The sequence below is a fragment of the Salvelinus fontinalis genome, chromosome 1 (assembly GCF_029448725.1).
Source record: "Salvelinus fontinalis isolate EN_2023a chromosome 1, ASM2944872v1, whole genome shotgun sequence".
Classification (NCBI taxonomy): domain Eukaryota; kingdom Metazoa; phylum Chordata; class Actinopteri; order Salmoniformes; family Salmonidae; genus Salvelinus; species Salvelinus fontinalis.
In genome coordinates this window covers 84,829,494-84,851,576 of record NC_074665.1, presented here as the reverse complement: position 1 = coordinate 84,851,576, position 22,083 = coordinate 84,829,494, and the positions used below count along the sequence as shown (strand labels likewise).

At 43.4% G+C, this 22,083-nt stretch overlaps 1 protein-coding gene across 2 annotated transcripts in view; it reads left to right on the top strand.

Annotated features, from left to right (window-relative positions):
- LOC129862895 (protein phosphatase 1 regulatory subunit 21-like) overlaps positions 1-21,395 on the top strand; it is a 39,175-nt gene extending 17,780 nt beyond the window's left edge. For both annotated transcript variants that reach the window (XM_055934976.1, XM_055934986.1), the window contains 10 exons: positions 34-126; positions 2,447-2,574; positions 6,935-7,087; positions 7,342-7,434; positions 7,601-7,873; positions 11,277-11,312; positions 11,596-11,712; positions 12,063-12,161; positions 12,515-12,643; positions 19,358-21,395. In XM_055934976.1, the coding sequence (XP_055790951.1) occupies positions 34-126; positions 2,447-2,574; positions 6,935-7,087; positions 7,342-7,434; positions 7,601-7,873; positions 11,277-11,312; positions 11,596-11,712; positions 12,063-12,161; positions 12,515-12,643; positions 19,358-19,390 (1,154 nt within the window). In that variant the 3' untranslated portion in view covers positions 19,391-21,395. The remainder of the gene's footprint in view (positions 1-33; positions 127-2,446; positions 2,575-6,934; positions 7,088-7,341; positions 7,435-7,600; positions 7,874-11,276; positions 11,313-11,595; positions 11,713-12,062; positions 12,162-12,514; positions 12,644-19,357) is intronic.
- Positions 21,396-22,083: the final 688 nt, after the last annotated feature.

Sequence of the window (22,083 nt, the reverse complement as noted above, 5' to 3'; positions counted from 1 at the left end):
TACTCTGGAGTAATGTTTAAAATTGTTTTCCAGGTGTTCGACAGGACGCCATGCCCCAGAGCAGTTGCTCTGCTGTCTTCACCCAGCTGGCTGCCTGTCTACACAGTCTTCACGATGCCGTCAAAGGTGAATTATTACTTAAAAAAATTTTTTTTTACTATAAAATATTATTTCTAATTAGTGTTTTTGTAGACTAATGTTCAAGCCAGTCTCCTTCCAAATGTAAAGTTTGTTGGTTGCGTACACAGTTAAGCAGATGTTATAATGGGTGCAGCAAAATGCTCATGTTACTAGCTCCTAACAATACAGTAAAATGTCAAACAGGTACACACACAATCCATTTAAAAAACAGAACAACAAGAAATGTCTGTTCTTCTGTGTTCTGTAGAGATGTCTAAAAGCCTATTTTTATGCTTGATCCGGGAAGCCAGAGGCTGCGTACGGAGGGTGTGACGCAATTGCGGAGCCTCCAGAGGCTTGTGGAGGGCAAATCAAGCTCCGTACCATATCGCCATGCGCCTCCTGAATGTTGAAACAATGCGTAGTGCTTCGTATAGCGCCCTACGATTTGTTGCCGTATGTGGGGGCGGTGCGTCCTGTATAAACACACACTCACTTCCTTGATAACTTCATTCACAACAGCTCTGATCTGAGAAAGCTCAGTAAGTGTGAATGTGCTGACTTCTGCTGAGGCCGCATCGCACTAAATGCTCTACGGCCAATGCAGACACTGGAATGGCCATAAATGGGCTTTAAGTTTAACCGTTATAAAGCAGTATACATGCTGTCTTCATGTGGAACCGATAAATGTATCCCCTGTTCCTTCCTTGATGTATGTAGAGATGTCTAAACCCCATCTCTCCTTTCTGTGTCTGTAGAGATGTTTGTGTACAGTGCCTTCGGAAAGTATTCAAACCTCTTTACTTTTTCCACATTTTGCTACGTTACCACCTTATTTTAAAGTTGATGCATTGTGTTTTTTCCCCCCTCAACCTACACACACTACCCCATAATGACAAAGCAAAAACATGTTTTTACTAATTTATATCCAAAAAATATTTTATTTCTCATTTAGATAAGTATTCAGACCCTTTACTTATTACTTTGTTAATGCACCTTTTTTCAGCGATTTACAGCATTGAGTCTTCTTGGGTATGACACTACAAGCTTGGCACACCTGTACTTGGGCATTTTCTCCCATTCTCTGCAGATCCTCTCAAGTTCTGTCAGGATGGATGGGGAGCGTTGCTGCACAGCTATTTTCAGGTCTCTTCAGAGATGTTCGATTGAGTTCAAGTCTGGGGTCTGGCTGGGTCCCTCAAGTACATTCAGAGGCATTTCCCAAAACCACTCCTGCATTGTCTTGCCTGTGTGCTTAGGCTTGTTGTCCTGTTGGAAGGTGAACCTTCACCCCAGTCTGAGGTCCTGAGCTCTCTGGAACAGGGTTTTGTCAAGGATCTCTCTTTACTTTGCTCTGTTCATCTTTGCCTCGATCCTGACTAGTCTCCCAGTCCCTGCTGCTGAAAAAAATTCCACAGCATGATGCTGCCACCACCACGCTTCACCGTAGGGATGGTGCCAGGTTTTCTGCAGCTGTAACGCTTGGCATTCTGGGCAAATAGTTCAATATTGGTTTCATCAAACCAGAGAATCTTGTTTCTCATGGTGTGAGTCTAGGTGCCTTTTGGCAAACTCCAAGCGGGCTGTCATGTGCCTTTCACTGACTAGTGGCTTCCATCTGGCCGCTCTACCATAAAGGCCTGATTGGTGGAGTGCTGCAGAGATGGTTGTCCTTCTGGAAGGTTCCCCAATCTCCGCAGAGGAACTCTGGGTTCTTGGTCATCTCCTTGACCAAGGCCCTTCACCCCCGATTGCTCAGTTTGGCTGGACAGCCAGCTCCAGGAAGAGTCTTGGGGGTTCCAAACTTATTCAATTTAAAAATGGAGGCAGTCTGTTCTTGGGGTCCTTCAATGCTGCAGAAATGTCTTGGTACCCTTCCCCATATCTGTGCCTTGACACAATCCTGTCTTGGAGCTCTACGGACAATTCCTTCAACCTCATGCCTTGGTTTTTGCACTGACATGCACTGTCAACTGTGGGACATTACATAGACAGGTGTGTGCCTTTCCAAATCATGTCCAATCAATTGAATTTACCACAGGTGGACTCCAATCAATTTGTAGAAACATCTCAAGGATGATCAATAAAAACAATGCACCTGAGCTCAATTTCGAGTCTCATAGCAAAGAGTCTGAATACTTATGTAAATAAGGTATTTCTGCTTATTTTTAATACATTTTTAATAACATGTTTTTTCGCTTTGTCATTATGCAGTATTGTGTGTAGATTGCTGAGAATTTTATATATATTATTATTAAAAAAAAAATATATATATATATATATATTTTAGAGGTAGTGTCTGTCTATCTCTCTCTCCTCTCTATAGAGATGTCTAAGCACTACAGCCAGAAGGCCGGTCTGGAACAGCAGTTGCCTACAGTCACTCAGAAGCTCTGCACCACTAACGAGTGTCTGCTGGCTTCCCTGGGCATGTTCACCAACACCACCGACAAGGTAGGACCATGTACCACTATTTAGTTAGACAAACGAGATGCTGGGTGTGCCCACCAACAGCACCGGCAAGTTAATACTTAATAGATAGTTGGTTTGGATAACAGTGTCTAACAGAACTGCCAATGAGTGTCTGCTGGCATCACTGGTCATCACTAGTTACCACAACCATGAAGTCATAAACCCTCCCTATTTCTAAAATGTGATTTTAAAGCTAACCTTAACCACACTGCTAACCTTATGCCTAACCTTAAAGCAATACTTCAGGATTTTGTCAATGAAGCCCTTTATCTTCTCCAGAGTCAGATGAACTCGTGGATACCATTTCCATGTCTATGCATGCGTAATTTTGCCTGTGCTTAGCTCCATTCTATTTATTTTTTTATCTTGAAAAATCCCCAGTCCTTAACGATTAGAAGCATACCGATAACATGGTTCAGCCACCACTATGCTTGAAAATATGAAGAGTGGTACTTGGTAATGTGTTGTATGTTTGGGGCAAATACAATAACACTTGGTATTCAGGACAAAAAGTGAATGTCTTTGCCACATTTTAGGCAGTATTATTTTAGTGCCTTTGCAAACAAGATGTATGTTCTGGAATATTTATTATGTACAGGCTTCCTTTTTTTCACCAGCTCTATTAGCTTAGTATTGTGGAATAACTACAATGTGGATCCATTCTCAGTTTTCTCCGATCACAGCCATTGAACTCTGTTACTGTCATCATTGTCTCATGGTGAAATCCCTGAGCGGTTTCCTTCCTCTCTGGCAACTGAGTTAGGAAGGACGCTTGTATCTTTGCAGTGGCTGGGTGTATTGATACACCATCCAAAGTGTTTATTAATAACTTCACAATGCCTCATAGGGATTTTCCATGTCTGCTTTTTAAAATGTTCACCCATCTACCAATATGTACCCTTTGTGAGGCATTGGAAAACCTACCTGACCTTTGTGGCTCAATCTGTTTGAAATTCACTGCTTGACTGAGGGACCTTACAATTATCGGTATGTGTAGGGTACAGAGATCAGTCATTCAAAAATCATGTTTAACACTATTGCACACAGTGAGTTCATGCAACTTATTATGTGACTTGTTAAGCACATTTTTTTAGTCTTGAACTTAATTAAGGGGAACACAGGGGTTGAATACTTATTGACTCAAGACATTTCAGCTTTTCATGGAGAAGTCCATGGAGAATAAGAGCACCTCCCATCTGCTCACTGCAATGAGGGTAAGAAACATTGTCACCACCGATAAAACTACAATAATCGATCGTTTCAATAAGCATTTTTCTACCGCTGGCCATGCTTTCCACCTGGCTACCCCGGCCAACATCTCAGCCCCCCCCCCCTCCCCCCTTCTCCTTCACCCAAATCCAGACAGCTGATGTTCTGAAAGAGCTCAAATCTGGATCCCTACAAATCAGCTGGGCTAGACAATCTGGACCCTCTCGTTCCAAAATGATCTGCTGAAATTGTTGCAACCCTTATTACAAGCCTGTTCAACCTCTCTTTTGTATCGTCTGAGATTCCCAAAGATTGGAAAGCTGCTGCGGTCATCCCTCTCTTCAAAGGGGGAGACACTCTAGACCCAAACTGCTACAGACCTATATCCATCCTACCCTGCCTTTTTTATAAAATCTTCAAAAGCCAAGTCAACAAACCGATAACTGACCATTTCGAAACCCACCTTACCTTCTCCACTATGCAATCTGGTTTCTGAGCTGGTCATGGGTGCACCGCAGCCACCCTCAAGGTCCTAAACGATATCATAACCGCCATCGATAAAAGACAGTACTGTGCAGCCGGTGAACAGATCGCCAGGTGGAATCCAAGCAGCAGGCAACAGGAGTAGGTGTCACACCCACTTGGGAGAAGCTTTTATTTATGAAGGCAGATTTGTATAAAATCCTAGCTAGCTACTGTAGCTAGCAAGTCTCTGTCCACTTTTTTTCCCCACCCCATGCGCTAAAGGAGGTTTCTGTTTCTTGCTGGTTGTTGGTTTGCCAGATTTAATCCATATTACCTCAACTACCTCGTACCCTGGCACATTGACTCCGTACCGGTACTCCTTGTGTACATAGCCTCATTATTATTTTGTGTTCATTTTTTTTATTGGCAAAAAGGAAATAGTATGAAGTGTGTGCAAAATCGAGCACACAGCCATAGAATCTCCATAGACAAAAATTGGCAGTAGAATGCCCTTACTGTGAGCTCCGTGACTTTTCAACGTCGCACGGTCATAGGATGCAACCTTTCCAACAAGTTAGTTTGTAAAATGTCTTCCTTGCTAGAGCTTCCCCGGTCAACTGTAAACTCGTAGAACAGGACTGCCGAGTGCTGTAGTGCGTAAAAATCATCTCTCCTCGGTTGCAACACTCACTACCGAGTTCCAAACTGCCTCTGGAGTCAATGTCAGCACAATAACTGTTCGTTGGGAGCTTCATGAAATGGGTTTCCTCGGTCGAGCAGCACCACACAAGCCTAAGATCAACACTTGGCATTGTGGCTAGAGTGGTGAAAAGCTCACCGCCATTGGACTCTGGAGCAGTGGAAACGTGTTCTCTGGAGTGATGAATCGCGCTTCACCATCTGGCAGTCTGACGGACGAATCTGGGTTTGGCCGATGCCCGGAGAACGCTACCTGCCCGACTGTATAGAGCCAACTATAGTTCGCTGGAGGAGGAATAATGGTCTGGGACTGTTTTTCATGGTTCGGGCTAGGCCCCTTTGTTCTAGTGATTGGAAATCTTAACGCTACAGCATACAATGACATTCAATACGATTCTGTGCTTCCAACTTTGTGGCCAGAGTTTTATATATTTTTTGTTGTTGATATGATCAGTAGAGTTGAAGTAGTATGTGGCTCATCAACTGTGCTGATTGGTTGTTTACAATACATGACCACAGAGAGGGGGAGCTCAGCTGGGGCAGATGGGAAGTGTTCACAGATCCGCACCATATCAGTGTTTACAGCTGTGTACCCCAGATAAAGGCTGGGGGCTTTGAAACAGACAGAGCTGTGAGTATATACTTTAGAAGCATGTGTATGAGCCCTGCAGGAATTGAACACACGACCTTACCAACTGATCCACACAGTCCTTGGAGCGTAGGGCTAACCAACTGATCCACACAGTCCTTGGAGCGTAGGGCTAACCAACTGATCCACACAGTCCTTGGAGCGTAGGGCTAACCAACTGATCCACACAGTCCTTGGAGCGTAGGGCTAACCAACTGATCCACACAGTCCTTGGAGCGTAGGGCTAACCAACTGATCCACACAGTCCTTGGAGCGTTGGGCTAGTAGTTAGTGGTGAATAATGTTAATGTTTAGTAACGAGAGACCATCTCTCCAGGCCTCGACTAGAGGTTTATGATCAGTTGTGAGGACACTTTAATAGACACATTAGCGCGTGGGCACACGCACGGTAAGAACACTTGTAGAGCTGTGGTCATCCTTCACGTGATCTAGCTGTGTGTGTGGAGGCTATCATCACCAGAGCATTTTATAGATTTATTTTCTAGGGTCTAAAGTAAAAGTTCTGTCCTCAGCTTGACAGGTCACTACTCCAGGAGAGGTTTACAGTGTGTAGGCAGGTGTTCAACAGGGACGCACGCTGCTCACTGAGGACTGTTTTATTTTGAAGTTGACAAGTTATAGATTTGGTTAATGCCTTTTACAACTACTTTAATGTATTTTCCAAGTTGCCCGAGGGTATGTATGAGGTAGATACGCAAGCTGTTCTTTTTTGGTATTATAGTTTTAATAGTGAAGAGGGCTGGTTGCTGAGTTCGACTTCCATGACTGTGTTCCAGAGTTGTATAAGAAGGATGTTTACCATGAGGTGATCAGACTGGCTCAATTCATCTTTATCAAGGACCCTCCCCTTGGACTGTCTTCTCCAATATATTTTGAAAAGGAGGCGAGGAGATAAGATGGGTGGAGTCAAGGAAAGATTGAGAAAGAAACCGGGTCAACAGTGGTAGGAGTGTGTGAGATCTGTCTGTATTCTGTCAACCCTTCCTTGACTTCACCCACTGATCTCCTTAAAGGAACAGTGAAGTTCTGTAGGATAAGTGTGTTTGTCATGAATCAGATGTTATAAACTTCTTTCACGTTTTAAATGCACTTTTTCAGCACCATATTCTGGAGTATACAAACTTGATAGATTGTTGATATTCAAATAGCAGTCTGGACTGCAAAATATAGACCTAGAAGACTATGTATATGGCTCACCAATACTGTCTTAACACATGAAGGCTTATACATGCTTAGAACAAATTTATAAAGCATTAGTGCCTATACCTGTATGCTGTAAAGTCTTACCTTAATATGAATGCTGTACCTTTTTTACTACAGATTGCGACGTTCTTCAGCAACAACCTGGATTTCTTTACATCTTCGACAGGCTATGGTCCGAGAGGGGGGGTGGGGGCCCTTAACCCCCTGCAGGCAGAGAGCATGCTGGGTAACAAGAAGAAGGCTTCTGACTACATACACGCCATCAGAAAGGTCAGTTGTTGCCTGGCTTCGCTGGCCACGTCACAGACCTGGGTTCAAATACTATTCCAAAATATTTTACTAATGCTGTGTTTGATTAAGCGTGCCTGGTGAAATAGGATGTGGGAACCAATAGAATAATCCCAAAAGTATAAAGCCCACTCATCTGACACTCCAGGCAGTCTAAAGCAAACAGTGGAACATCCACTTAACTGTTGTGGTTCAGTATAACAGTGTGTATTTGACTGTTCTGTCTGTGTATCCAGCCCAGAGCTGAGTCTGTTCCATACAGAGAGGCCCTGTTGAACCGCCGTGTTCTAACCAGCTCTACAGAGAGCAGACAGGGACTCACACAACAGGTATTGATTGTATTTCCATGTTCCTTCTTTCTACTCTCCAGTTTGTCTGCCTGATAAGTCTGCCTCTTTATTCTCAATGTAACCCATTTGGTTACTGACTAGATAAGTGTTATAGAGAAGTATACAAGTCCTCTTACCCCTCTCCCTCCTCCCCTTACCACCCCAGGTGATGGCGAGCCAGGAGAAGATCGCTCGTCTGGAGCAGGAGAAGGAGCACTGGCTGCTGGAGACCCAGCTGGGCAGGGTGAGGCTGGAGAAGGAGAGCCAACGCATCCAGGACTTGGAGACACAGCTCTCCTCTGCCCTGGGAGGAGGAGGAGGAGGCAGCCCAGCCTCAGCCCTCTCCCTGGGTCTGGGCAGCCCAGCCCTCACCAGCCTGGATGATGGAGAGCTGGAGGAGGGAGGAGTAGGGAAGGACGCTATGATAAGCACCAGTCTGGTAGTTACGATCTTCACTTGTTTTTTTTAATTTTATTTTTAATTTTGAGTTGCAAGAATCCATCAACAGGGATTTCATAAAAACTGATTACTTTGGAATTTTGCATCCTTATTTTTATTCAATGGTGTTTTTATTATGCTTCATCCTCATGTTTCATTACTTGATAGTTGTCTGCTGAGACTGGCATGATGTGAGATGAAATCTAGGGAGATCATTCTTCCCTTTCCAACCCTCCCCTTTCCCACCAAATGAGTCAGACACGTCATCGCGGGAGCAGCCATAAAATAGGTTTTAGTGTTTTGGCTTCAGTGAGTTGTAGGGTTGCACATTTTGGGGAATATTCAGAGGTGGGAATTAACCTTTTACCTTGACATAAGTAGACATAATTGCAAACTTCCATGTCAACTCCCTGGACCTCCTCAATGTCCACCTCTTGAACATCAGACTGAGGCCTCATCTTCACTGTCACTTTCCAACCTTGTTGAGGATGACTTGTTGTCAGGCTCAACAAGCCTCAAATTTGCCCAGATGTCCACCAATTTTTCATCCCTTGTATTGGTCAGCCGGTTCCGTGCTTTGGTGTGTGTTTTCCCAAACAAGGACCAGTTGCGCTCTGAGGCGGCTGTTGTTGGTGGGATTTGGAGGATGATGGAGGCAACAGGGGAAAAAAGTCCCTTCCACCAGGTGGCTGATGAGAAATGTTGGCACAACTGCCATATTGCATCTCCATCCCAAAGCCCTTACTTGGAAGTGTACTTCGCCAGACTGCCAAGAACCTTGGTAGACACGGTAGTGACGACACCATAGGCCTTGTTGTTCTCTGCACCAGACAGGATGCTCTTGCCAACATACTTGGGGTCCAACATGTACGCTGCGGCGTGTATGGGTTTCAGGCAGACGTCTTCATGCTTTTTGATGTATTTCAGAATGCAGTTTCCTCTGCTTGGAGCAACAGTAAAGTGGGCAGGGCAGTACGGATTTCTTCTCTTACATCTGCAAGCAGAGTCTGAACATCAGACAGGGTGGCATTGTCTCCCTCAGTCCGTGCAATGGCAACTGCTATAGGTTTCAGGCTGTTTACCACTCTCTCCCAAAATACATAATCCAGGAGGATCCTCTTGATGGGGCTGTCCATATCAGCAGACTGTGACATGGCCATTTCTTGGAGAGACTCCTTCCCCTCCAGGAGACTCCAGGAGGTGTTGCTGGGCAGCTTCAATGTGGTGCTCTTATTCTTCTCCCTTTGCTTGGTGAGGTAGATTGCTGCTATAACTTGATGACCCTTCACACACCTAACCATTTCCTTGGCTCTCTTGTGGAGTGTATCCATTGTTTCCAGTTCCATGATGTCCTTGAGAAGCAGATTCAATGCATGGGCAGCACAGCCAATGGGTGTGATGTGAGGGTATGACTCCTCCACTTTAGACCAAGCAGCCTTCATGTTCGCAGCATTGTCTCACCAGTGCAAATACCTTCTGTGGTTCAAAGTCATTGATGACTGCCTTCAACTCATCTGCAATGTAGAGACTGGTGTGTCTGTTGTACCTTGTGTCTGTGTTCTTGTAGAATACTGGTTGAGGGGTTTAGTTAATTATTCCCACGAACATTCGACCACCCATCAGAGATGATTGCAACACAGTCTGCTTTCTTTATGATTTGCTTGACCTTGAACTCTGTTGAAATCTGCATCCAGCAAATTAGTAGATAAAACATGTCTGGTTGGAGGGGTGTATGCTGGGGGAAGAACATTCAGAAATCTCTTCCAATACACATTGCCTGTGAGCATCAGAGGTGAACCAGTTGCATACACAGCTGTAGCAAGACATTCATCAGCATTTCTCTGACTACGTTCCTCCATTGAGTCAAAAAACAGATTCCAGGAGGACCATGAGCTGTTGCTATCGATAAGGTGTCTGATTCTTCATTTTCACCTCGAATAGAAGTAGAGGGACATTTGTCAGAGGTTACTTGTGAGCGCTGAGGGAACTTTATGCACTTGGCCAGATGATTCTGCATCTTTGTTGCATTCTTCACATATGATTTGGCACAATATTTGCAAATGTACACAGCTTTTCCTTCTACATTAGCTGCAGTGAAATGTCTCCACATATCAGATAGTGCCTGTGGCATTTTCCTGTAAAGAATAGAAAAAATATATATACAATTCTATGTACAGATGAATAGTTAATCAGTTAGATTAAACAACTCCTTTTGTAAGATAAATGTTTTAAAATGAAACATGCATGGAAACAGGTGAATTAACACGCAGTTAGCAGGCTCAAGCAAGCTAAAACCCACATGGTAGCAAAAACTAACTAGCAGAAAATGTTAACAAGTTAGAAATGATTTAAACACACTTTGCTGTAGGCTACTATTTGCTAATTAACAAAGGATTATGTACGTCATATAAAATATATTCACCCCACCCAGTATTGTAATCAAAACTTACAAGAAAGCATGTAGTCCTTGGCTCAGTGTAGTAGTGTGGGCTCAATAGCATCTCATTAGTGTGCAAGATCTTGAGAATCAGCTGTACATGTGATGAAAGAATGCACTGTGCATGCAGAGGGATAGTTTAACCAAAATATGCCAAAAGACCTAGAATTGCCTTCTGTGTATCCCACAAAAAAGGTTCACTGTTATAAGCTAACTTATTTGATGAATTTAAGCTACATTCCCGGGCTTAACTTCCCATGGAACATTTTGGGAAAGTTTCCGACCCTTTGCAACTCCAGTGAGTTGTATTATCAGTCTCTGGCTCTGTCCCAATCATCTCTCCTTTCCCCCAAGTATGCACTTGTTCACTATCCTTCACTGATTTGAAAATAACTGATGGGTATAAGAAATGTTGGAAACTCCCTCTAGCGCATGCTTTCACCAATCCAATGTTTTTAGATTTTTGGGAAGTAGTGAACTAGTGTACAATTTAAGGAAAACATTTATATTATTGGGATGCGTCCCAGATCTATTTGTGTTGTCCTATGGTGGTTCTCATTGTTTGGCATAACAACGACCATAGGAGCTGGCAAGACAGCACAAACAGAACTGGGACCATGCGATCACCCACCCAGTCACTCAGTACACGGTTTGTGCGGTTAGTCACTGGACACTGTTGTCATGCCATTAACAACCAGCTACACTCTTCACAGGCTTTTATAGATGTTATTCCTTTCCAATCCAGTTTCGTCAGTCAATATTAGGGGCCTGTAGTGTTTTCTATGATTTCAGTGGTAGGGAAATGGGTTTTATTGGCCTGGACCCTGATCTGTTTGTGCTGTATCTCCAACAATGACTGTAGAAGTTGGGAAAACAACACAAACAGATCTGGGACCAGTCTTACATTTTATAGCTTTCTCATAGGGAGTTAGTTACTAACTAATGTGTTTCTGTGTTCTCGCATTAGGTTGGCATGTTGACCACAACTCCTACCAACGAGGAAGTAAGTTTGTCTTGGTTTTCGTGACCCAACTATTCTTTAAAGTCTGTTCCTTTTCTCCTCTTTCACGGGACTAGTCTCATTGCTTTCCTGAAAAGATGGACGAATGAACTCATTAATGAATAGATTGTCATACTTTGGAATGACACTGACTGCTTGAATAAATGCTTGAATGAGTACTATGTAGTAACATGCTTATACAACCTTGTTATACTAGTGTAATTACAACACAGGATTAAGAGCCACTTGATGTAAAGTTGTCGTTGGTCTGTCTCTGTGTGTACAGGTGGGAGACGAGGAGTCCAGAGAACAGCTGATTAAGGCTCACTACATGGCCAGAGTAGGAGAACTCACCACACAGCTACAGGTCTCTGACAGCAAGGCTGTTAACTTCCACGCTGAGGTGAGACATGACACACACGTGCGTAAGCACATGCTTTTTAAGGATATGTAGCTCCTATTTTGTCGGTGGACACTGGGGAGATATATGGGGAACAAAGTTACACATGGTCAAGCTCCATTGGGATGCTGATCTACAGAAGACCAACTTACTAGTTGGACCAGTCACTCAAACATTTCCCCTCACGTCTTCCTTCCTTTAATACATACATAATTTGACTCCAAGTATCATTTTGTTAAAATAAAAATAGTCTGTGCAGCTGCGCCAAAACTATGGTATTTTTCATCCTATAACTTATCTATTTTTTAAAATAGTGAGCCATCTCCTGTGTTGTAACCCCCCCCCCCCCCCAGTGTCGAGCCCTGGCCAAGCGTCTGGCCATTGCAGAGAAGTCGCGGGAGACGCTGACTGAGGAGGTCAAATTGGCTAATCAGAACATCACACGTCTGCAGGTAAACAACGTCTGTTGTGTAATTTTCAGACTGAAAGAAAGCAGCTTATCCCAGATAGAATAAAATCAGCTTTATTACATTGGTAGTTGTGTTATGCATATTTATCCTGAACTTGGTCCTCAAATGTTTTGCTGTTTTTTTGGTAAGATTACCCATTTATTCAATGAAATGCCATTTAGCACACGCTTTTATCCAAAGTGACTTTTAATCAATCGTTCATACATTTTTAAGTATGGGTGGCCCGGGAATTGAACCCTGGCATTGCAAGAGCCATGCTCCAACTAAGACATGGCAAATTACCTTGAACAATCATACTGGTTCTAACTAACCACAACCTGCTCCTTGTCTTTCAGGATGAGCTTGCCACGACCAAGAGGAGTTACAAGGAACAACTCAGTATGATGAGCGACCACCTGTGCAGCATGAACGAGACTCTCAGCAAACAGAGAGAGGAGATTGACATACTCAAACTGAGCAGCAAGGTACAGAGTCCCCTCACACCGCTCCCTCAATGAGATATACCTGAATAAATTAAGGTTGAATGAAAATGTGCCACTCACGGGTCTAGACACAGAGAAGCAGTACTAGGTGAGGTTATGCTGACATGATGTGTAGACATGTCCCAGTAACAAACTACTATCCAGTCTGAGGGGAACAGGGAGGCTGGGTATGGAAGGGTCTGAGGGGAACTGGGAGGTGGGGTATAGCAGGGTCTGAGGGGAACTGGGAGGTGGGGTATAGCAGGGTCTGAGGGGAACTGGGAGGTGGGGAATAGCAGGGTCTGAGGGGAACTGGCAGGTGGGGAATAGCAGGGTCTGAGGGGAACTGGGAGGTGGGGTATATAGCAGGGTCTGAGGGGAACTGGGAGGTGGGGTATATAGCAGGGTCTGAGGGGAACTGGGAGGTGGGGTATATAGCAGGGTCTGAGGGGAACTGGGAGGTGGGGTATATAGCAGGGTCTGAGGGGAACTGGGAGGTGGGGTATATAGCAGGGTCTGAGGGGAACTGGGAGGTGGGGAATAGCAGGGTCTGAGGGGAACTGGGAGGTGGGGTATATAGCAGGGTCTGAGGGGAACTGGGAGGTGGGGTATATAGCAGGGTCTGAGGGGAACTGGAAGGTGGGGAATAGCAGGGTCTGAGGGGAACTGGGAGGTGGGGAATAGCAGGATCTGAGGGGAACTGGGAGGTGGGGTATATAGCAGGGTCTGAGGGGAACTGGGAGGTGGGGTATATAGCAGGGTCTGAGGGGAACTGGAAGGTGGGGAATAGCAGGGTCTGAGGGGAACTGGGAGGTGGGGAATAGCAGGATCTGAGGGGAACTGGGAGGTGGGGAATAGCAGGGTCTGAGGGGAACTGGGAGGTGGGGAATAGCAGGGTCTGAGGGGAACTGGGAGGTGGGGTATATATCAGGGTCTGAGGGGAACTGGGAGGTGGGGTATATATCAGGGTCTGAGGGGAACTGGGAGGTGGGGTATATATCAGGGTCTGAGGGGAACTGGGGAGTGGGGGTATAGCAGGGTCTGAGGGGAACTGGGGAGTGGGGGTATAGCAGGGTCTGAGGGGAACTGGGAGGTTGTGTATATAGCAGGGTCTGAGGGGAACTGGGAGGTGGGGTATATAGTAGGGTCTGAGGGGAACTGGGAGGTGGGGAATAGCAGGGTCTGAGGGGAACTGGGGAATGGGGGTACAGCAAACACGCCTTCTGTCCTGAAACTGCCCAACACACTCATCTGTGTTTTAACAGAAGTGTATCTTTAAGGGATACTCTGGTATTTTTGCAAAGAGGCCCTAATCTACTTCCCCAGAGTGAGATTAACTTGTGGACACCATTTTTTATGTCTCTGTGTGCAGTTTGAAGGAAGTTGCTAAGTAGCGCTAGCGCAAATGCTAACAATGGAAGTCCATAAATCCACTTCAATTAGTGTAGATGAAAGTTGGAGACAGGTGAAAGGATTTAAGCCTTGAACTTGAGACATGGATTGTGTATGTGTGCCATTCAGAGAGTGAATGGGCAAGACAAAGAATAAAGTGTCTTTGAACGCGTTATGGTAGTAGGTGCTTGGCGCACCGGTTTGAGTGTTTCAAGAACTGCAACACTGCTGGGTTTTGCAGGGCCTGCTGGAGGTCAATTTGCAGGGCTCTGGCAGTGCTCCTCCTTGCACAAAGGCGGAGGTAGCGGTCCTGCTGCTGGGTTGTTGGCCTCCACGTCTCCTGATGTACTGGCCTGTCTCTTGGTAGCGCCTCCATGCTCTGGACACTACGCTGACAGACACAGCAAACCTTCTTGCCACAGCTCGCATTGATGTGCCATCCTGGATGAGCTGCACTACCTGAGCCACTTGTGTGGGTTGTAGACTCCGTCTCATGCTACCACTAGAGTGAAAGCACCGCCAGCATTCAAAAGTGACCAAAACATCAGCCAGGAAGCATAGGAACTGAGAAGTGGTCTGTGGTCACCACCTGCAGAACCACTCCTTTATTGGGGGTGTCTTACTAATTGCCTATAATTTCCACCTGTTGTCTATTCCATTTGCACAACAGCATGTGAAATTTATTGTCAATCAGTGTTGCTTCCTAAGTGGACAGTTTGATTTCACAGAAGTGTGATTGACTTGGAGTTACATTGTGTTGTTTAAGTGTTCCCTTCATTTAAGTGTCCCCTTTATTTTTTTGAGCAGTGTATATTAGCCATTTCAGAGACTCACTCACATAATTAATTTGATTATACAGCAGTAGCAGTACAAGGATATAAAATCTATAGAGGCAGGAATGCTTATGTGTGAGGTTTAGAAGTATACAGAGTAAGTCGGATGTTTACATAACTTAGGTTGAAGTCACTTAACTCGTTTTTCAACAACTCCACGAATTTCTTGTTAACTATAGTTTTGGCAAGTCGGTTAGGACATCTACTTTGTGCATGACACAAGTAATTTTTCCAACAATTGTCTACAGATAATTTTGCTTATAATTCACTATCACAATTCCAGTGGGTCAGAAGTTTACTTACACTATGTTGACTGTGCCTTTTTAAACCGCTTGGAAAATTCCAGAAAATGTCATGGCTTTAGAAGCTTGTGATAGGCTAATTGACATAATTTGAGTCAATTGGAGGTTTACCTATAGATGTATTTCAAGGCCTACCTTCAAACTCAGTGCCTCTTTGCTTGACATCACGGGAAAATCAAAAGAAATCAGCCAAGTCCTCAGAAAAACAATTGTAGACCTCCACAAGTCTGGTTCATCCTTGGAAGCTATTTCCAAATGCCTGAAGGTACCACGTTCATCTGTACAAACAATAGTACGCAAGTATAAACACCATGGGACCACGTAGCCGTCATACCGCTCAGGAAGGAGATGCGTTCTGTCTCCTAGAGATGAACGTACTTTGGTGCGAAAAGTGCAAATCAATCCCAGAACAACAGCAAAAGACCTTGTGAAGATGCTGGAGGAAACAGGTACAAAAGTATCTATATCCACAGTAAAACGAGTCCTATATTGACATAACCTGAAAGGCCGCTCAGCAAGGAATAAGCCACTGCTCAAAAACCGCCCTAAAAATGCCAGACTACGGTTTGCAACTGCACATGGGGACAAAGATCGTACTTTTTGGAGAAATGTCCTCTGGTCTGATGAAACAAAAATAGAACTCTTTGGCCAGTTTGTTTGGCTAAGGTGTATGTAAACTTCCGACTGCAACTGTATATTCAGAGCCATATCCCTGTAATGCTTAGAGAAGATCTTATGTCAAGTGTTATTGAAGTGTTGTGGTTGCAGGGTCACTTGACACGTCTGAAGCCTTTTCTGTTTGGGTGTTGCTATAGGCCACCAGGTGCTAACAGTCAGTATCTAAATAATGTGTGAAATGCTTGATATTCTATGTGATGTAAACAGAGGTCTACTTTCTTGGACCTGAATATTGACTGGTTTTCATCAAGTCGGCCGCTCAAGAGGAAGCTTCTTACTGTGAACAGTGCCTGTAATCTGGTTCAAATGATTAATCAATGTACCAGGGTGTTTACAAACACTACAGGAACAAGATCACCACATGTATTGATCACAATTTTACTAATACTGTAGAACTTTGTTCTAAAGCTATATCCGTACCCATTGGATGCAGTGATCACAATATTGTGGCTATATCCAGGGAAGCCAAAGTTCCAAAAGCTGGGTCTAAATTACTGTATAAGAGATCATACAAAATATTTTGCTGTGACTCTTATGTGGATGATGATAAACATATTTGTTGGTCGGATGTGAAGTGCAGCATCCAGACGCTGCACTTGATGAATTTATGAAATTGCTTCTTCAAATTATTGATTAAACAATTCACCTGTTTGAAACTGACTAAGAGCTGTTCAGACTCCATTGATTTATTGAGGAATTGAAAAACTGTACGGTTTAAAGAGATGTTTGCTAAAGGAGTGGCTAATACATCTGACTGGCTGACCTACTGCAAATTGAGAAATTGTGAGACTAAACTCCACAACAAAAGAAACTGTACTATGAAGCCAATATCAATGATATAAAGAATGATGGAAAATAAACTTTAGAGCACTTTAAATGAAATTATGGGCAGAAAGACATTCAACTCCATCTTTCATCGAATCAGATGGCTTATCACAAAACCATTTGATGTTGCCATTATTTTGATTACTTCATTAGCAAAGTGGGCAAACTTTAGCAGGAAATGCCAACAACGGACAGTGAGCCATCGTATTCATAAACAAGAAAACAAATAATGAAAGAAAAGCATTGCAACTTTGAATTTGGAAAGTTAGTGTGTGAGGTGGAAAAGTAGTTATCGATCAATAATGACAAACATCCTGAGCTTTGACAGCTTAGATGGAAAGCTACTTAGCAGTGGCTATAGAGTCAGCTTCCATCCTATCTGTCATATCTTTAATCTGAGCCTAGAGGAAAGACTTTGTACTCAGGCCTGGAGGGAAGCCAAAGTAATTCCACTACACTAGTGGTAGCGGAATGTGGTAAAGTGGCGTGGTACAGCAGCCTTTACTGGTCCTAACAGCAGGCCTATCAGCTTGCTGCCAGCTCCTAGCAAACTGTTGTAAAAAAAATGTGTTTGACCAAATACAATGCTATTTCTCTGTAAACAAATTAACAACAGACTTTCGGCATGCTTATAGAGAAGGGCACTCGACATGTGACACAAATGCACTGACACAAATGACTGATTGGTTGAAAGAAATGTATAATAAGAATATTGTGGGAGCTGTACTGTTAGATTTCCGTGCAGCCTTTAATATTATTGACCATAACCTGTTGTTGAAAAACGTATCTGTTATGGCTTTTCAACCTCTGCCATGTTGTGGATTCAGAGCTATCTATCTAATAGAACTCAGGCATTTCTTTAATGGAAGCTTCTCTAATGTCAAACATGTAAATTGTGGTGTACCGCAGGGCATCTCTCTAGGCCCTTTACTCTTTTCTATTTTTGCCACTGGCATTAAACGAAGCATTTGTGTATGCTTATGATTCAACCATATACGCATCAGCAACCACAGCTAATGAAGTCACTTTAAAAAATTAAAAAATATATGTTTTATCCATCTTTCTCCCCAATTTCGTGATATCCAATTGGTAGTTAGTCTTGTCTAATCGCTGCAACTCCCATATGGACTCGTGAGAGGCGAAAGTCGAGAGCCCATGCGTCCCCCGAAACACGACCCTGCCAAGCCGGACTGCTTCTTGACACACTGCTCGCTTAACCCGGAAGCCAGCCGCACCAATGTGTTGGAGGAAACACCGTACAACTGCCGACCGTGTCAGCGTGCATGCGCGCGGGCCGCCACAGTCGCTAAAGCACGATGGGACAAGGACATCCCAACCCGTACAACTCTGGGCCAATTGTGTGTCTCCCGGTCACGGCCGGCTGCAACACAGGCCAGGTTCGAACCCGGATCTGTAGTGATGCATCAAGCACCGCGATGCAGTGCCTTAGACCACTGCACCACTCATGAGTGGAAAAGCTTAACAGAGTTGCAGTCTGTTTTGGAATGGGTGGCCAGTAATAAACTGGTCCTGAACATCTCTAAGACTAAGAGCATTGTATTTGGTACATATCATTCCCTATATTCTAGACCTCAGCTGAATCCGCTAATGAAATGTGTGGCTGTTGAACAAGTTGAGGAGACTAAATTAATTGACGTTACCTTAGATTGTGAACTGTCATGGTCAAAACAGATTCAATGGATGTAAAGATGGGGAGATGTCTGTCCGCAATAAATAGATACTCTGCTTTTTTGACACCACACTCCTAAAAGAAAGTTCTGCAGGCTCTAGTTTAGTCTAATCTTGTTTATTGTCCAGTCGTGTGCTTCAAGGAAAGACCTAATTAAACTGCAGCTGGCCCAGAACAGAGCAGCACGTCTTGCTCTTCATTGTAATTGGAGGGCTGATATAAATACTATGCATGCCACTCTCTCTTGCCTAAGAGTTGAGGAGAGACTGAATGCATCACTTATTTTTATAAGAAATATTAATATTTTGAAAATCCCAACTTGATTGCATTATCATCTTACACACAGCTCTGACACACATACTTACACCACCAGACATGCCACCAGGGGTCTTTTCATAGTCCCCAAATCCAGAACAAATTCAAGAAATCTTAGAGTATTGCAGTGCATTCGGAAAGTATTCAGAACCCTTTACTTTTTTCCACATTTTGATACGTTAGTTTATTCTAAAATGTATTAAATATTTTTTTCCCTTCAATCTACACACACAATCCCATAATAACAAAGCAAAAACTGTTTTTTGGCAATGTTTGCAAATTTACAAAAATATATAAATGTGATATCACATTTACATAAATATTCAGACCCTTTACTCAGTACTTTGTTGAAGTGCCTTTGGCAGTGATTACAGCATCACGTCTTCTTGGATATGATGCTATAAGCTTGGCACACCTGTATTTGGGGAGTTTCTCATTTTCTCTGCAGATCCTCTCAAGCTCTGTCAGGTTGGATGGGGAGTGTCGTCGCACCCCAAAAAATTGTAGTTCTGTCCTTGAGCTGTTGTCTATTAATGACCTGTATTATGTCATGTTTTCTGTGGACCCCAGGAAGAGTAGTTGCTGCTTCAGCAAAAGCTAATGGTGATCCTAATAAAATACCAACTCAATAGTAGGAAGGTGTTGTGTATAACTTAACTGTTCTTCCTCTTGCCTTTTCCAGGGAAACGCCAAACTCCTAAAGAAGGGTCGGTAGGAAATGAGTCCATTGGGGAAACTGGCTCCATTTTGGATCAGCAGCGCACCCTTAACTGAGAGAAGGGCTGGACTATGGAACCACCCACCCACTACAGCCCTGCCAGCTCCACACCACCATACCACCAAGATGGAGGACCCTGTTAGACTTCTCCATCAGAGGGAGGCTATTGGGGGGGGGGGGGGGGGTCTCTACCACTCTGCTTAAAGGAATTGTGTTTCTGATTGACACAGATAATGACTTTACGTGTCAAGTGCTTCCCAGTGTGTGGCGGAAGCAGCTGCTTGACCCTTTGCACTTTGGTTTGTGGGAGGAAGTGGAAAAATGTAAAGGAAAGATTATATTATTTTCCTCCCCCACCAACTAGTCAGGTCATGGATGCTGACTACAGTCAGGGAATGAAGACCACCTGGCCCTGATGGTTAGTGTGTCTCTTCTCTCTGTGCTAAACGTGGAAATGACGGCGATTTGAAATATTCATTATTCAATTTGCTCTTAAGTGGAAGGAGGATATCGTGTGAGCAAGTGAAGTTTTAAATTGTGTGCCTGACTGGCTGTCTGGGTTGTTGTCTTTGTCTAATAGTGGGACTGTAGACTGTCATGCCAGGCTTTGAGGGACTGCTAATTATTATAATTTCATTTTATATTTGGACTATTTTTTTTAGATTCAATGAAAGATTATTTGTGCAAATGTTGTGACTTGTGAGGGACTACGCTCATTATTTTTACCACATTTTACTTGAAGGGCTGCCCCAGATGAAATTAATCAATGAGTGACATATTAATTAGACACACTAGCCTTGGATGCCCAAGCTTCGCTGTTTAGCGGAGGCCTAAGACCGAGGCTAGACACACACTTGCATACATTCCCTTAAAGCTGGAATCCTTGATGGTGAATTAGCCACGTCTGTTTGCGATATTACAACAACAAATACGTTTTTATTTTTTACAACGCTCCGCTTTGTTAACAAAACAATAACTGCCGTGGGGTGGAGAGTAGCTCTGTTTCCCCTACTGAGAATTCCATTTTTATCTAGATGTCCCATCTGTCCTCAAACAAATGACATGGAATAGACCTGACCCGATTACCCAATCAATTCTAACATGACAGATCTGTTCCACACGTTAAATTCTATTTGAACTAAATGATCTGGGATGTTGCACAAGGTAGAGTTCATAAAATGGTGTCTGTCTGTGATGTTTCTCTAGTAGTTGTAACACCAAAGTGTGTATGGATGTGCACTGAGGAGAACTATGCTTGTGTCCCAACTGACACCCTATTCCATATGTAGTGCACTACTTTTGACCATTGCCTTATGGGCCCTGGTCCAATGTAATGCACTGTATAGGGAATAATGTGGTGCCATTTGGGACACAGCATGTCGCACCAGTCTTCAAACCCATGTATCATGTATGGAGAAAAGGGTTTATGTGAATATAATACATTATTGTACCGTGTACTTTAACAGAAATATACGAAAGGCATTCGTTTAAGGTTTCCCATAACTATTTTCCATGATGACCCCAATGAAATTACTAGTCGATGATCAATGGAAAAGAGCAGAAACACATCAAACTAATCAATCACTCACCTGCATTTAGTACTTGATTATTGGGGCCCAGAGAACTGAAAATATTTGCCTATTGGAAGGCAATACACACACACAGGTCTGCTCTTTTGAACCTCCAGTAAGACTATCATGGTTTGTGTACCCATTACAATTGTATTATCGGCGTGTTGGCAAAGCTAAGGTAGTCTACCCCTTGTCTGACAGTGTAGTGACTTCTCTAACAGTTCACAATTAACAGCAGGGTTGTGTTCATTAGGGCACCCCATAGCTAAACTTTTAACAATCGAAATGGAAAGTCCAGTTAGTATGTTGCTGTTTCACTCAGTTTTTGAACATTTTCTTCAATTTTGTACCTCCTGAAAACAACCCTGGACTCTTATTGCTTGTGTGTTCTAGTGACATTTATAGTGTGGTCAATAAAATTAATAATCTTATCCTGTGCATTGTTTTTACCAGTTTAGACTGATTTTTAATCGGTTTGGACTAGTGTCTGCCCAGTACTAACCATTCCACTTCAAAATTCCAGAGGTTTGCCAACATGCCCTATACTACTGAAATCTGTATCTTCACAATGTAATCTGACAGTCCAACAATGTACAGTTTGAAGACGGAAGTTTACATACACGTTGGAGACATTAAAACTCGTTCTTCAACCACTCCACAAATTTCTTGTTAACAAACTATAGTTTTGGCAAGTTGATTAGGACATCTACTTTGTGCATGACAAGTAAAAACTACAACAGTTGTTTACAGACAGATTATTTCACTTATAATACACTGTATCACAATTCCAGTGGGTCAGAAGTTTACATACACTAAGTTGACTGTGCCTTTTAAAAAGCTTGGAAAATTCCAGAAAATGATGTCATGGCTTTAGAAGCTTCTGATAGGCTAATTGACATATTTTGAATCAATTGGAGGTGTACCTGTGGATGTATTTCAAGGCCTACCTTCAAACTCAGTGCCTCTTTGCTTGACATCATGGGAAAATCAAAAGAAATCAGCCAAGACATCAGAAAAACAATTGTAGACCTCCACAAGTCTGGTTCATCCTTGGAAGCTATTTCCAAATGCCTGAAGGTACCCTGTTCATCTGCACAAACAATAGTACGCAAGTATAAA